The sequence below is a fragment of the Catharus ustulatus genome, chromosome 18 (assembly GCF_009819885.2).
Source record: "Catharus ustulatus isolate bCatUst1 chromosome 18, bCatUst1.pri.v2, whole genome shotgun sequence".
NCBI lineage: Eukaryota > Metazoa > Chordata > Aves > Passeriformes > Turdidae > Catharus > Catharus ustulatus.
Window position 1 is genome coordinate 4,268,219 of NC_046238.1, and position 12,955 is coordinate 4,281,173.

At 54.6% G+C, this 12,955-nt stretch overlaps 1 protein-coding gene across 3 annotated transcripts in view; it reads left to right on the top strand.

Annotated features, from left to right (window-relative positions):
* FAM222A (family with sequence similarity 222 member A) overlaps positions 1 to 12,563 on the top strand; it is a 28,736-nt gene extending 16,173 nt beyond the window's left edge. For all 3 annotated transcript variants that reach the window (XM_033075624.2, XM_033075623.2, XM_033075622.2), the window contains one exon: positions 9,979 to 12,563. In XM_033075624.2, the coding sequence (XP_032931515.1) occupies positions 9,979 to 11,186 (1,208 nt within the window). In that variant the 3' untranslated portion in view covers positions 11,187 to 12,563. The remainder of the gene's footprint in view (positions 1 to 9,978) is intronic.
* Positions 12,564 to 12,955: the final 392 nt, after the last annotated feature.

Below are 12,955 nucleotides of genomic sequence, written 5' to 3' on the forward strand. Positions count from 1 at the left end.
AATGGGATCCAAAAGGTCACTCCGGCAAAGCACCTGTCTCTCCCAGCCTTTGTCTCTCAATCCAAACCGTGATTAAATGTATATTTAATGAGCCTGCTTTAGGCAGGCGTGTTTGACCTCCCCGGCTGGGAAAGACGCATTAAGATTCTCAAGTGATGAATGTGTGTTTTAAAGAGGGGAGTGGATATTTTTCTGCTGGTCTCAGTTGGATTTTTAAACATTGCCGGCTGAAGACAAATCAGCTGCTAAAGCTCTGCTTGTTAGGCTGTGACAGCCCCTGGGTGTTTGTTTAATGAGCTGGATTTTCCCATAGACGTTTTTTTTCCTCTCTACCTGGGCACCCTGAGCAGCCAGGTGAGCTGGGCATGGGGTTTGGGTGAGCTGGGCAGGGATTTTGGATGATGCTCAGCCTCCCTGGGGACCCCCCCGCATCGCTTCAGCATTGCACTGCCAACCAGGAGGGTTGTTTATCCTTGGAAGTTCTTTTATCCTTGGAAGTTCTTTTATCCCTGGAAGTTCTTTTATCCTGAAACTTATCCCTGGAAGTGTTCATGGCCAGGTTGGACAGGGCTTGGAGCAGGTGTGCCTGCCCATGGCAGGGGGAGAAAGTGGGTGATCGTTAAGGTCGCTTCCAACACAAACCATTCTGGATTCCATGATTTTTTATGGCTAGCACAGGGAATAGGACATCCAGGCCAGAGCTGGGATTTTGGGCACTCAGGTGTCACAGTGCAGCCTGCACTGCGCTGGAGCATGTGGTGCCTGCCACATCTCCTCCTTATTGGTGTCTGGAAGGAAAAAGGATGCTGCTCTGGTAAAATTATTGATAATCCATCAAGCCTGAGCATTGCAGCAGCACAGGGCTGGTGAAAGGTGTCCAGCTCCTGGAGCATGGAATAATGAGCTCAGCCATGCCCACATGGTCTGAGACCCATGGGCAGGATGACCCTGGCAGGGTTTTCTGGAGTTGTTCAGCACTGAGAATCTCAGTGTGAGCTCATTGTGATCCTGAGGTCAGGATACACCTGCAGATCCCCACAGCATTCCCTGCATGGAGCTCAGAGCTAGGGACTGTCTCTACTCATGGAACAGAGCCCAGAGGCACCTTCCAGCTGGGGGGGTTGGTGCTTTCTGGCATTTCCCACCCTGCCATAGGTGCTGAAATAAGGAGGTTTGGGAAGCAGGAGCCCTTATTTGGTGTCACATATGGTGCCATGGGTGTGTTCCTGGATACAGCTGCTGTGTCCTGGGAGGGTCCCAGCCCCAGGGTCCTGGTGCTCCTGGAGTTGTGCCAGTGGGATGAGGGCAGAGATCTGACCCCACCCCAGACCCCAGGAGACAGTTTTTGATTGGTCTCACCCCCTCCCTCCGGCAGAACCGTGCTTACCTGAGGTCTCCAAGAGACTTGTATCCCCCAGGATGTGTGGCAGCAGCCAAACTCCCTCCTGGACCCCCACACCGTGCTCACCACCGGCTGCCACCAGCCAGGTCACCTTAATCAAAGTTTAGCTGCCCGTATGTTTCCGCTCATTATGGGCAAATCCAGCACGTCTCGCTCCTCTCTGCCTCCTGCCAGCACAAATTAAATTGCAGGTGACATCCAGGGCCACGCATCTGGCTTGGAATACAATTTTCCCTCCCTTATTTATGGCACCTGTGGGAAGCAGGGTGGAGGGGCTGGGAGCCGAGCTCCCACCGCCACCGGAACGCCGGCGCGGGGAATCGGCACGGAGAGCGCGCTCTTCAAACCAGGCGCAATTTAGAAGTGCCTCTGATTACTTAATTTGCTCCTGAGTATCTCAGTAATTATCTTTATGGGTCTTATTTCTGTCCTCTGGCATTGTTTCTGTCGATATTAAATGAGTCTGGCTCTCGGCACATTGGCCGTCTGGCCCGGCACCACTGTGAAATCCTATTATCCTGCCCGCGCCGCTGATTAATTTTGGTATTAATTTCACATAAAAGGTGAGCTGACTCATTTTCCTGCCTGTGCTGGGAGCTGCTGGTGCCTTCACCCTCTGGTTCTGCCCCCTGGCCTCTCCTGCTGATTGTTGTCTTCCATCTCTGTGCCCCCCACATTTGTGTGGCTGCATCCCAGCAAGCCTGGAGCATCCCACAAAATCCAGAGGTGACTTTGCTGCTGTTACCAGCAGTATTCCCAAGGCTGTTCCGTAGGAACCAGCCTGGCATGCCTTGAGGAGGATGCAGAAAGGTGCCAGAGCCCTTCCAGCCCTGCCTGTGCCTCCTGCCTCCAGCAGAGGAGCAGGAGCCTGTGGAGAAGCAGCATCCTCAGGAAAATATCACATCCAATTAACTCCAGCAGCCTGGTCCCTTTTGATTTTATCCTGGGTGCATTACAGGAATCCTGAGCTTTATTTAAATTATAAATCAAATAATGCCCCTTTCAGCTTGGCCAAACTCTTTGCTGCTCCCACTCTGAGCAGTCACAGAGCAGTGGATGATATTTAATGAAATGTTACTTTCCATGTGCCCTCCTCCAGCCAGCCTGGAACTGGGAGTGTGGCAGGGAGAGGGATGGGGAGTTCACAGAGCTGAACGTCATGAGCCTACAAAAAACATGGACAGGGATTATTTAAAAGACTGTGGAATGGCAGGATGAGTGGGCATGGCCTCTCACTGCCAGAAGGCAGGGATAGGTGGAATTTTGGGAAAAAATTCCTCCCTGTGCAGGAGGTGAGGCCCTGGCACAGAGAAGCTGTGGCTGCCCCGTCCCTGGAAGTGCCCAAAGCCAGGTTGGACGGGACTTGGAACAACCTGGCATGGTGGAAGAGGGTGGAATTGGATGAGTTTTAAGGTCCCTGCAACCCAAACCTGGAGATTCTTTCACCATTCTCATCCTCCATGCCAGGGCTCCCATGGGAGCTGTCACCTTGGCCCCACTGGGACAGGGTGACAAATGGCTCTGTGGAGGTGGCACAAACCCTCCTGGGGCCCATCTGGTATTAAAACACTAACGAAGGGATGGCCCTAATGAGAGGTGATGGCCAGGGCTCCATGCCAGGGATTCAGCTCCAGGGTGACCCACAGCTCTCCCTGCACCTGTGGGGACTCTGATCAGTGATAAACCCATTAATTGCACTCGGGATGAGACCCCATTTAATGGCTTCTTGTTACCCAATTCTGCTTGTTCCAAGGGCATTTTCATTAGAGTGGCTGCAGCGAGGCTTTGCTTTCGTACACACCCATAAAATATCATTTTAATTTCATGAGGGGTTACACATGAGTGAAGTAAGATTAATTCTTTCATTTTCAGTTTCTGGAAGGGATCGGTTAATGATGGTTCTGTGTATTTATATACGTGCCATAAAAAGGAGTTCAATTAACTGCTGGCCCCAAAATGTGCTGTTGACTTGCACTTTCCCTGCCAGGAATTGCTGCAAAAACACTTTTCCATCACATGTGGGGATGGAGGGTGAGGTGGGGCTGCTCAGTGCCCGTCTCCCACCAGGTCAGAGCCCTGGATTTGGGGTGGGCTTGGCTGGTAATGGTGCAGCACGTGGGAAGGTTTGGTTTGTGCCCAAACTTCCCAGGACTGTGATGGTGCATTGGCCACAGAGCGGGCTCCTGGTCACTGGCAGACCCCAGGATGGGGCACCCTGCTTTGGAGGTGTCTTAAATTAATTTAAATATTAATTGGCTATGCATGAGTGAGCAGAGGGGCTGGGGATGAGCTGCAGGGCCAACAGAGTGGTGGGGTCACCTCCTGGTCCCTGTGGTGGCATCAGGGCTTCTGAAAGGTGGCACTGGGGTGGCATTGGGGTGGTGGTTGTGTAGGGGTGGCCTCAGAGCTGTGCTTGGGCAGTGTTGAGTGACATCTAGGTGACATTATGGCACCAGCATGGTTGTGCTGAGGTGGTGCTTGAGTATCTTGAGGGTGGCATTAGGGCAGCATTAGGGTGGCACTGGGATTGCATCAGGATGGCACTGGAGCAGTATCAGGATGGCTTTGAGGTGACACTGGGGCAGTATCAGGGTGGCACTGGGGTGACACTGGGGCAGTATCAGGGTGGCTTTGGGATGACACTGGGGCAGTATCAGGATGACTTTGAGGTGGCACTGAAGCAGTATCAGGATGGCTTTGGGGTGGCACAGGGACAGTATCAGGATGGCTTTGGGGTGGCACAGGGACAGTATCAGGGTGGCTTTGGGGTGTCAGTGGAGCAGTATCAGGATGGCTTTGGGGTGGCACTGGGGCAGTATCAGGATGGCTTTGGGGTGGCACTGGGGCAGTATCAGGATGGCACTGGGGTGGCACTGGGGCAGTATCAGGATGGCTTTGGGGTGGCACCAGGGCAGTATCAGGATGGCTTTGGGGTGGCACACGTACAGTATCAGGATGGCACTGGGGTGGCACTGGGGCAGTATCAGGATGGCTTTGGGGTGACACTTGGGTAGTATCAGGACGGCTTTGGGGTGGCACTGGGGGCAATGTCAGGATGGGTTTGAGGTGACAATCGGGCAGTATCAGGATGGCTTTGGGGTGGCACTGGGCCAGTATCAGGATGGCTTTGGGGTGGCACTGGGGCAGTATCAACACGGCTTTGGGGTGGCACCAGGGCATCCTCACACAATGGCACAGCGGCTGTTGTGGCACAGTGGCCAGCGTGGCACAGAGCACGGCGCCGGTGCCGCGCTAATACCTCGTGGAGGAGACAAATGGGAAGTGACACGTGTGTGTGTAGACGGGTATTTGTGGTGACGCTTTGACTGCAGATAATAAAGTGCTCGCCCCGAGGTGATCCAATTCAGCAGCCGCCTCGGCAGAGCCGCGCGCGACGAGGGGGAGAAGAAAGGGGAGGAAGAAAGGCCCGTCTGAAATGACATGTCAGCCTAAAAAAGGGAACGTGTTAACGGATGAATATCTGGGGACGGCGAGCCCGGCGCTTCCCTTTGTGCTTTGTCATGAATTTTGTTGTCTTTGCAGATTCCGGCGCTGCCGCGCGGGGTTTGCCACCTACGGTTATTCAGATGGATTTCTCCCGCTGTTATTGCTGGAGTTGGTTTAATTTAAGCCCCCGGAGCCGGGGCGTGTTTGTCTCGGCTCCTGGCACAGGGATGCTCCACGTTGTGGGGTCCCACAGTGGGGGATGCAGCGATTTGGGGACGGCACAGGGTGCTGCTCAGGGGTGGTGCTGTCCCTTCAGTCAGGGAAAGGGGGGACAGGGACCCCCACAGCATCTGAGTGGTGGCCTCTGCACCACCCATCCTGGGGACACTGTCACCATAGAAACCGGAGGGCTGGAGGATGTGGCAGCCACCCAGCCCGCCTGGAAAGGGGGCACAGCACCCAAAAACCATGGATGGCTCGTGGCTGCTCTCCCCACACACCCCCCAGCTCCATTTGGGACCCCCTGGAATCTGTCCTGCCCTTGGGTCACCTGCTCTGTGTGCCAGCTGTGCCAGGGCAGCCAGATCCTGCCAGGCAGCTTTGCTGCTTGGGGCACAGACCCAAAACTTGAAGGGCTGTCTTGTTTCGTTAAATGTAGCAGCTTTTGTTTGTTTTCTTCCAAGTGTTTTCCAAATATTGAGGTTTCTTCCAAGTGTTTTGCAAATATTTAGGGTTTAGCTCTTACAAAATCTGTTCCCAGTGTGGCAGGCAGAGAAAAAGGGGATTTTTGATGCTTTTTGAAGCTTTGAAGGCACTGGGATCGCCTTGCTGCAAGGGGAACAGGGATCCTGGTCCCAAAGCTGGGGAAAAGCACTCTGCTCTCACAGATTTAATTCATTTGGAGGCTGCAGCACTATTATTTTTTAATAAGAGCCATTGGCACGGCTGCTCAGGTCCCCAGTGTGCTCCTACCTCTGCCCAGCATCGCTCCCCTTCTCACCCCTCCTGCCCCTGTGCCAATTAAAAATCCTGCCTAATTGCTGCCCTTCTGCCCTACTGGCTCAGAGAGGCCGGGCAGGAACAAACCAGGAGCTCAGGGCTGGAAATGCCAGCGCTGTTCTGGGAGATGGGCAGGGCAGGGCAGGGATGGAGGGTGAGGATGAGCAGGGAGGGTGAGGTTGGGTGGGATGCTCAGGGCTCCAGGAAAATTCCCCTTCCCAGGGTGAATGTGGCAATGGAACCACATGAAGGCAGACCTGGGGCAGATGCTTTCCTTGAGCTGCTTTTTTGGGGCTGAGCCCTCCATTGCAGCTTTTTTCCCATCTGAAAAAGGGGTGGAAAGCATTTTCCTTTGGGACCACGGGAAGGCAAAGCCCATCCCCAGTGCTGGGAAGCTTCCAGCCACACATCGCCTTCGGCAGCTTTATAAAGATTCCCTGCCGAGATTACTTCTTTCATTTATTGCAAAACATTGTAGCGCCTTCGATGTGTAAAAATAAGGATTGTCCCATCTTATCTGGGAAGGAATGAGGGGAGGGAGGGAGCAGCACGTGTCTCTGGTGCTGCTGTTAACCACTGAGGTGCCACATTCCCACTTCTCCCTCAGGAGCCCTTGCTCAGGGCTGTGGTGCTGCTGGTGCTGATCCCCAAATTGTTTTTTCTGTGCACCCAAACATCCTGCTCCCCATCCCCTTCCAGCTGCCAGGCAGTGCAGTCTCATGGACTGCAAATTAAAGGCACAAATTCCTCCTCTAGGGAAGAGGGAACCCAGCCAGGAATGTTGTTCCAGCTCCAGCCTGGGGGACACACAGGCACCTGGGCTGTGGGAGCAGAGTGGAGCTTCTTTCTGTGTGCTCAGTGTCCATCCTGTCTTTCCTGGTCTGGAGCATCCTTCCTGGTGGTGAGGATCCACTCTGTCCTTCCTGGTTCTGAACACTCTTCCTGCTCCTGAGCATCCTTCCCAGTACTGAGCATCCTTCCTGCTTCCTCTCCTTCCTGGTCCTGGCCATCCTTCCTGGTGCCACTTTGATCCCACACCTGCTTTAACCAAGCAGACCCTGGTTAGCTTCCCTTCCCTTCCCTTCCCTTCCCTTCCCTTCCCTTCCCTTCCCTTCCCTTCCCTTCCCTTCCCTTCCCTTCCCTTCCCTTCCCTTCCCTTCCCTTCCCTTCCCTTCCCTTCCCTTCCCCTGGGCATGGTGTGGGGGTCCCTGGGGACACCAGGGGTTGGAGGAATGCAGGGGGATGCAGGGAATACTGTGGATGTGGGGGATTTGGGAGATGCAGGGAATATTGTGGATGTGGGGGATTTGGGAGATGCAGGGAGTGCTGGATGCGTGGGATGCTGAGGATGTGGGGGATGTGAGTGATGCTGGCAGCAGGTGGGCATGTCTGAGGAGGCTTTGAGGAGGGGGTTCTCCCACCTCTCCCACCCTTCCTGCAGCCATCCCTTGTTCTTGTCAGACATTTTGCCTCATCCTGCTGCTCCGGGCACAGCAGGGCCAGAGCTCCCTGCTCCATAAACCGAGATTTATTCCGGACCGTGGCCCCAGCGGGGTCTGGGATTTACATCTGTGTCTGGGACTGGGTTTGGTGGCCAATTTGCTAAAGTAAAAAGTTGTTTAGCTGGAGGCGTAATCTCATAAGCCCGTGCTGCCATTAGCTGGGGTCTCCTCTCTGCCTGGCTTTCCAATAATGCTCCAAGCAGAAGCTCAGAGTAATATAAAAAGCCATCGGATTATTACTGCGGGCGATGCATTTTCCATTTACAGTAATAAAACACTGAAGAAACAAAACAATTTAAAATTCCAATAAAATTCAAACCAAATCTTTGGCTGCTGAGCAGATTCAATTATTTAGCTATTATTGAGTGCAGGCTGGAAAAATAGAGCAGGTCAGGGAGGAGAGGGGGAGCTGGGAGGTGCCGGACACATCCCATGGGAATGCCAGTGAGGGAGGGAGGTGAAAGGCAGGGAAATAACTGGGAGAAGGGGCTGGAGGTGTCTTCTGGCGTGGTCCAAATTCAGGAGGAGATGGACACAGAGGACAAACAGCGAGTGGCCGTGTCGAGTTTGCATCTTGCAGCAATTAGAGCCCTCTGGAAAAGCAGTAATTACTGCGGAGAGCGGCGCCGCGGCCGCTCTGTAATTTTCCCGGCGGGGGTGCAGTGCGTCACCCTGAGATGTGACAACACACCAAATTGGTGGCTTGTCACATCCAGCCCAGCTGGAGCAAAGAGGTGACAAAGGCTGCTCCGGGATGCCCTCTGCCACCCCTGAAGTGTCACCTGTAGTCGCAGTGCTTGGGGACAGGGTTTTGGTGATCCCAGGTGGCACCGCCTCCTTCCCTCCCTCCTGAAACAGCCCCTTGGTTTTTTTAGTATTTTTCCTCATAAAGGAGCATTTCCAAGGAATGGGCTCATTAGGGATTCTGCAAGTGTCACCAGCTAATTAGTGTCATGTTAATTGAGTATTCACGATGCTGCCACCTCCAAGGACAGTGGTGCTGGCATGAAGGGGAATGCAGATGTGCGTGCTGGGCCGTTCTGTGCTGTGCCATTCCGTGCCATGCCTCTGGCCCATTCTCAGCCTCCTGTACCTCTGACCTGCCCAGCAGAGCCCACCATGCCCCCTCAGTGTGTCCTCACTGCCCTGCTGGCCCTGCAGGAGCTTCCCAGAGGCTGGAGGGTCAGTGCCTGGGATGTCCTGGTGCCACCCATCCTCACGTGTCCTGCCAGAGGGAGCTGCTGGTGCTGTTCTTCCCGTGTTCCAGCAGCTCCATTAAATCCTCCTCAAAGGCACTGGTTTTAATTGGCTTAATGCACTCGTTAATAACAATGTCTATTTAAGACACCTGTAAAAAGCCCATAACATCAGCTTAATGGGAGCAATGGCTGGAGCAGGCTCTGCGTCCTGCCTGGGCAATTACTGCACTGATGGAGAGCACAGAGAGTGGCCATGGATGGAGAGCATGGAGAGCATGGAGAGCATGGAGAGCAGCCACAGCCTCACTGCTGTGTCCCCCCTCTGCTGCTGGAAGTGGAGAGTCACAGATTCCAGTGCGTCCTTCCTGGTTTTAATCAATGCCTGGTTCATCCAGCCGTGGAAATGTCACTCAGAGCAGGACTGGGACAGACAATCCCTTCACAGGGAATGTGGAATGTTCCCAGACATGTGGCTCTTCCATGAGGACTTTGCCAGCAGGACATGCTGGCATCAGGGGCTGCTGATCCTGGCGGCATTGTGAGCAGAGTGCTCAGGTTCTGGGGGGGCTGCACTGCCTGAGCAGGCTGGGCCTCCCCAAACCCCCCCAATTTTACCATCTCTCCCTTGCAAAACCTTCCTCTCGGCAGGCACCAGGTCTGGCATTCCCAGTGTGCTGCAGACATCCCTTGGCAGGGCTGGGAATTTTGGGAGCCAGCTGGGAGCCAACCACCATTGCCATGTGCTGACGTGTACGTGCATGTGCCTGAGTGTGTGTGAGTGTGTGTGGAGATTTTAAACACCTAATTTATTCCATCTGTTAGATAGATTTTGTAGATTTAATCATTTTCACAGTTGGTGGCTCATTGGATACTCAAGATAAACTCCAAATGAAAGTATAATGGGAACGACAAATGAGTTTTCACACCAGAATGGCAGAAACTTGCTCAGGAAAGAGTTTGAAAGGAACAAAACTATATACATATATAAATTTTTTTTCTGCAGTGGCTTTTGCTGACTCCAGTAGGTTACCACAGTTAATTTCACCAGTTTTGTTCATCTGTAAAATTGCATAAAAGTGACATTTTTGTGCTCATTATAGGAACTGCTGATTTATGGCTGGTAAATGCAATGCTTTTCCATTTTTGGTGAGGTTCTCGTAGCAGCGCAAAGCACCCATGAAATTGCTTGTATAATGTAGTTTAAATCCAATCTCAGAGAAAGATTCCCCCGTTGGGTAAAGTGACATTTCCATTCTCCACACCAAGTTTATTTTAGGCCACTTACAAGTGACTCCCGTCAGCGGGAGGGGACAGCTCGGTGCCGTGACCTGGTTTCTGCCGGGAGCAGGTGGGATCCAGCCAGGGGAGGGTGGTGCTGGGTCCCCTCATGCTGGTGGCACTGGATTCACCCCAGGTTTTTCTCCTACAGGTGAGACGGCCCCCATGCATTCCCCGCGCTACCCCAGCCCCGCCGAGCTGGACGCCTACGCACAGAAGGTGGCCAACAGCCCGCTGACCATCAAGATCTTCCCCACCAACATCAGGGTCCCCCAGCACAAGCACCTTAACCGGACGGTGAACGGCTACGACACCACGGGGCAGAGGTACAGCCCCTACCCCCTGCACGCCGGCGGCTACCAGGGGCTGCTGGCCATCGTCAAAGCCTCCGGCAAAAGCGTGGTGAAGAACTCGGAGGGGAAGCGGACTAAGCTCTCTCCTGCCCAGGTGGGCGTCGCTCCCTACCCCGCCTCAAGCACTTTAGCTCAAGGTCCCTCCTGCGCCGGGCAGCTGAGCTACCACGGCGGCCAGAAGCAGCTGGAGGGTCCCGTGCCCCCCAACGTGACGGTGGCGGCCTCGGTGCTGCCGCTGGCGGGCAGGAGCCTGGCCCTGCCGCCCTCCAACCTGCCCTCCATCCAGAGCATCATCTACCAGATCAATCAGCAGTGCCAGGCGCAGGGTGCCCAGCCCGGCTGCCCAGCCGTGGTGGCCGCACACCCCAGCCCGGCCAAGCACGGCGCCTTCGGCCCCGGCTACGGCGGCACCGTCCTGCCCGAGTGCCGCAAGGGCGCCGAGCTGGCGCTGGGCTCCAACCCGGCCACCGCTGCAGCGCTGGGACCCAAGGCTGGCATTTACCCCGAGGGCATGGACTACCTGGTGTGGCAGCAGAAGCAGCAGCAGCAGCACCTGCGAATGTACAGCGGGGGCAGCGGCGGAGGGGGGGCCCTCAGCAAATCCCCCGAGACGTGCGCGGGTGCCTCGCGGCCCTACGGGCTGGGCGGCGCGGCCGACAAGGTCAGCTCGTCCCCCTTGAACTGCATGCACGGCAACTTCGCCGTGGGGCAGTACTTCGCTCCCCCCTGGAACAGCATCCTGGTGACCCCCAACAGCGACTGTTACAACCCACCAGAGCTGGGGCCCCGCGAGCTGGGGGTGCCCCCGGCCGAGGGGCTGCCCAGCAAGACCCTCTGCAATACCTCCATCCTCAGCAGCAGCCTCCAGTCCCTGGAGTATCTCATCAACGACATCCACCCGCCCTGCATCAAGGAGCAGATGTTGGGCAAGGGCTACGAGACCGTGTCTGTGCCAAGGCTCTTGGACCACCAGCACGCCCACATCCGCCTGCCCGTCTACAGATAAGGGACCGATGCTGCTCTTCCCAAACCAACCCAGGGCGAGGACTTTGGCGCGAGCTGCGGGTACCGGACCGGGGGGACAGGGAGGGGGACGCGGGGTCGGCTGCCGAAAGGGCTCCCGGGACACTGGCGTTGCACCGGGGTCCCCAGACTGGACACACCCGTGACCCGCTGGAAGCCGAAGGACCGCTTGTCTATATAGCTCAGAAATCATTTTATCTCCACGAATGTGAACAGGGAATTGCTACGAGTTGCTGCTATCCAGGGAGGGGAGGCTCTGCTGCGCTGGCGGAGCTCGGTGTCGTGGCCGGCCGGGAGGCTCCAGGGTGGGTCCCAGCCCAGTGAGTGGCCAGGAGGCTCCATGGTGGCCAGTGCTGACCTGGCAGCTGTCCAGGAGGCTCCACAGTGGCCAGTCCTGGCACGGCAGTGGCCAGGAGGCTCCATGGTGGCCAGTGCCAGCCCAGTGGTGGCCGGTCCCAGCCCAGCGTGGCCGCAGGGAGCTGGCGTCTGACCTGTAGCTGAAGTCCGTAACTTGCACTGCTTTGATTAAAGCTAATAACTGGGGACAGTCTGGAGGCTATTTAAGAAAAAAAAAACACTTGAAAACTTGAACAGATTTTTTGGTTTTTATAATTCTTTTTTTTTTTTAGTTGACTAGGCTGTACATCTACGTGTTGGCTGCTACAGAGTCTCCTCCCACCCCTCTTCCTCCTCATCCTCCTCCTCTCACCCGGCCCCACAGTGGCCACCAGCTCCTATTCCCACTCAGCCAGGAGGTTTGGGACCCCCTCAGCCCCTCCCTCCTGGGAACCCCCCAGCTCTCACACTTCCAGGCTGTTTTATTTCCCCCCTTACTGTCAGTTCTACCTTGGTTCTGGGTCGCGGTACCGGGGCGCTCACATACCTCCTTTTTTTCTTTTCTTTTTTTTTTTTTTTTTTTAAGAAACACCCAAACAATTCCAAAATTATGGTCTGTTATTCTTCACTCTGTGTAATTCTGTGTTTAATAGATTTGTTCATTTACAAAAGGCTCCTCACCATGAAATACAAAGTGTTTTGATGTTTAAAGGTAAAAAGAAGAATAATATCCCGATGAAACCCAAGGTGATTGTGCTCGGAAAAGAGGTACTGTATCCCTGAAAGCCTGTTCAAGCACTAAGTGCATTTACAAATCTCTGAGAATGTTTTTTTTTTATACTAAAATTGACCATTATATTCTACTGTGAGAAGTGCTGGCTGCACTATATTGTTTTAAAAATGAGAAAACAAAATGAAAAAAAAAAAAGAAAAAAAAAAAGAAAAAAAAAAAAACCAACACAAAACCTGCAAGCCGTGTGTCCGGATGGTGTTTTTCCCAAAGTAAAACCAGGATCTTGCTGGATGTGTGCTCTGGAGTCTCTTTGCTTTGCTGTGGCCTCCCCCAGAGCTGGGACACCCCTCCCTGCTCCAGGAGATTTTTAGGGCATGGAGGAGCACCTATAAATAACCTGTTAACGATGCTGAGCCATTAATCCCGGCACCAGTCTCGTCTCTCACCCGAGGGGCTGCACATGGGACAAATCCCCGGGATTAGGGCTGTGGCCTCACGTGCACCCGTGGGACGCCCGTCCCTCGTGGGGCGATGGGTGCTGGGGTCGGGCACCGTGTCCCCATCCTGTCACCAGCACAGGAGTGGCATCTCCGCTGCCATCCATCACCCATGGCCAGTTTCCCATTGGGTTTCCCCATGGCAGGGCAATTCCTGTTGCCCAGGTGGGATGGGGGCTCTCTGGC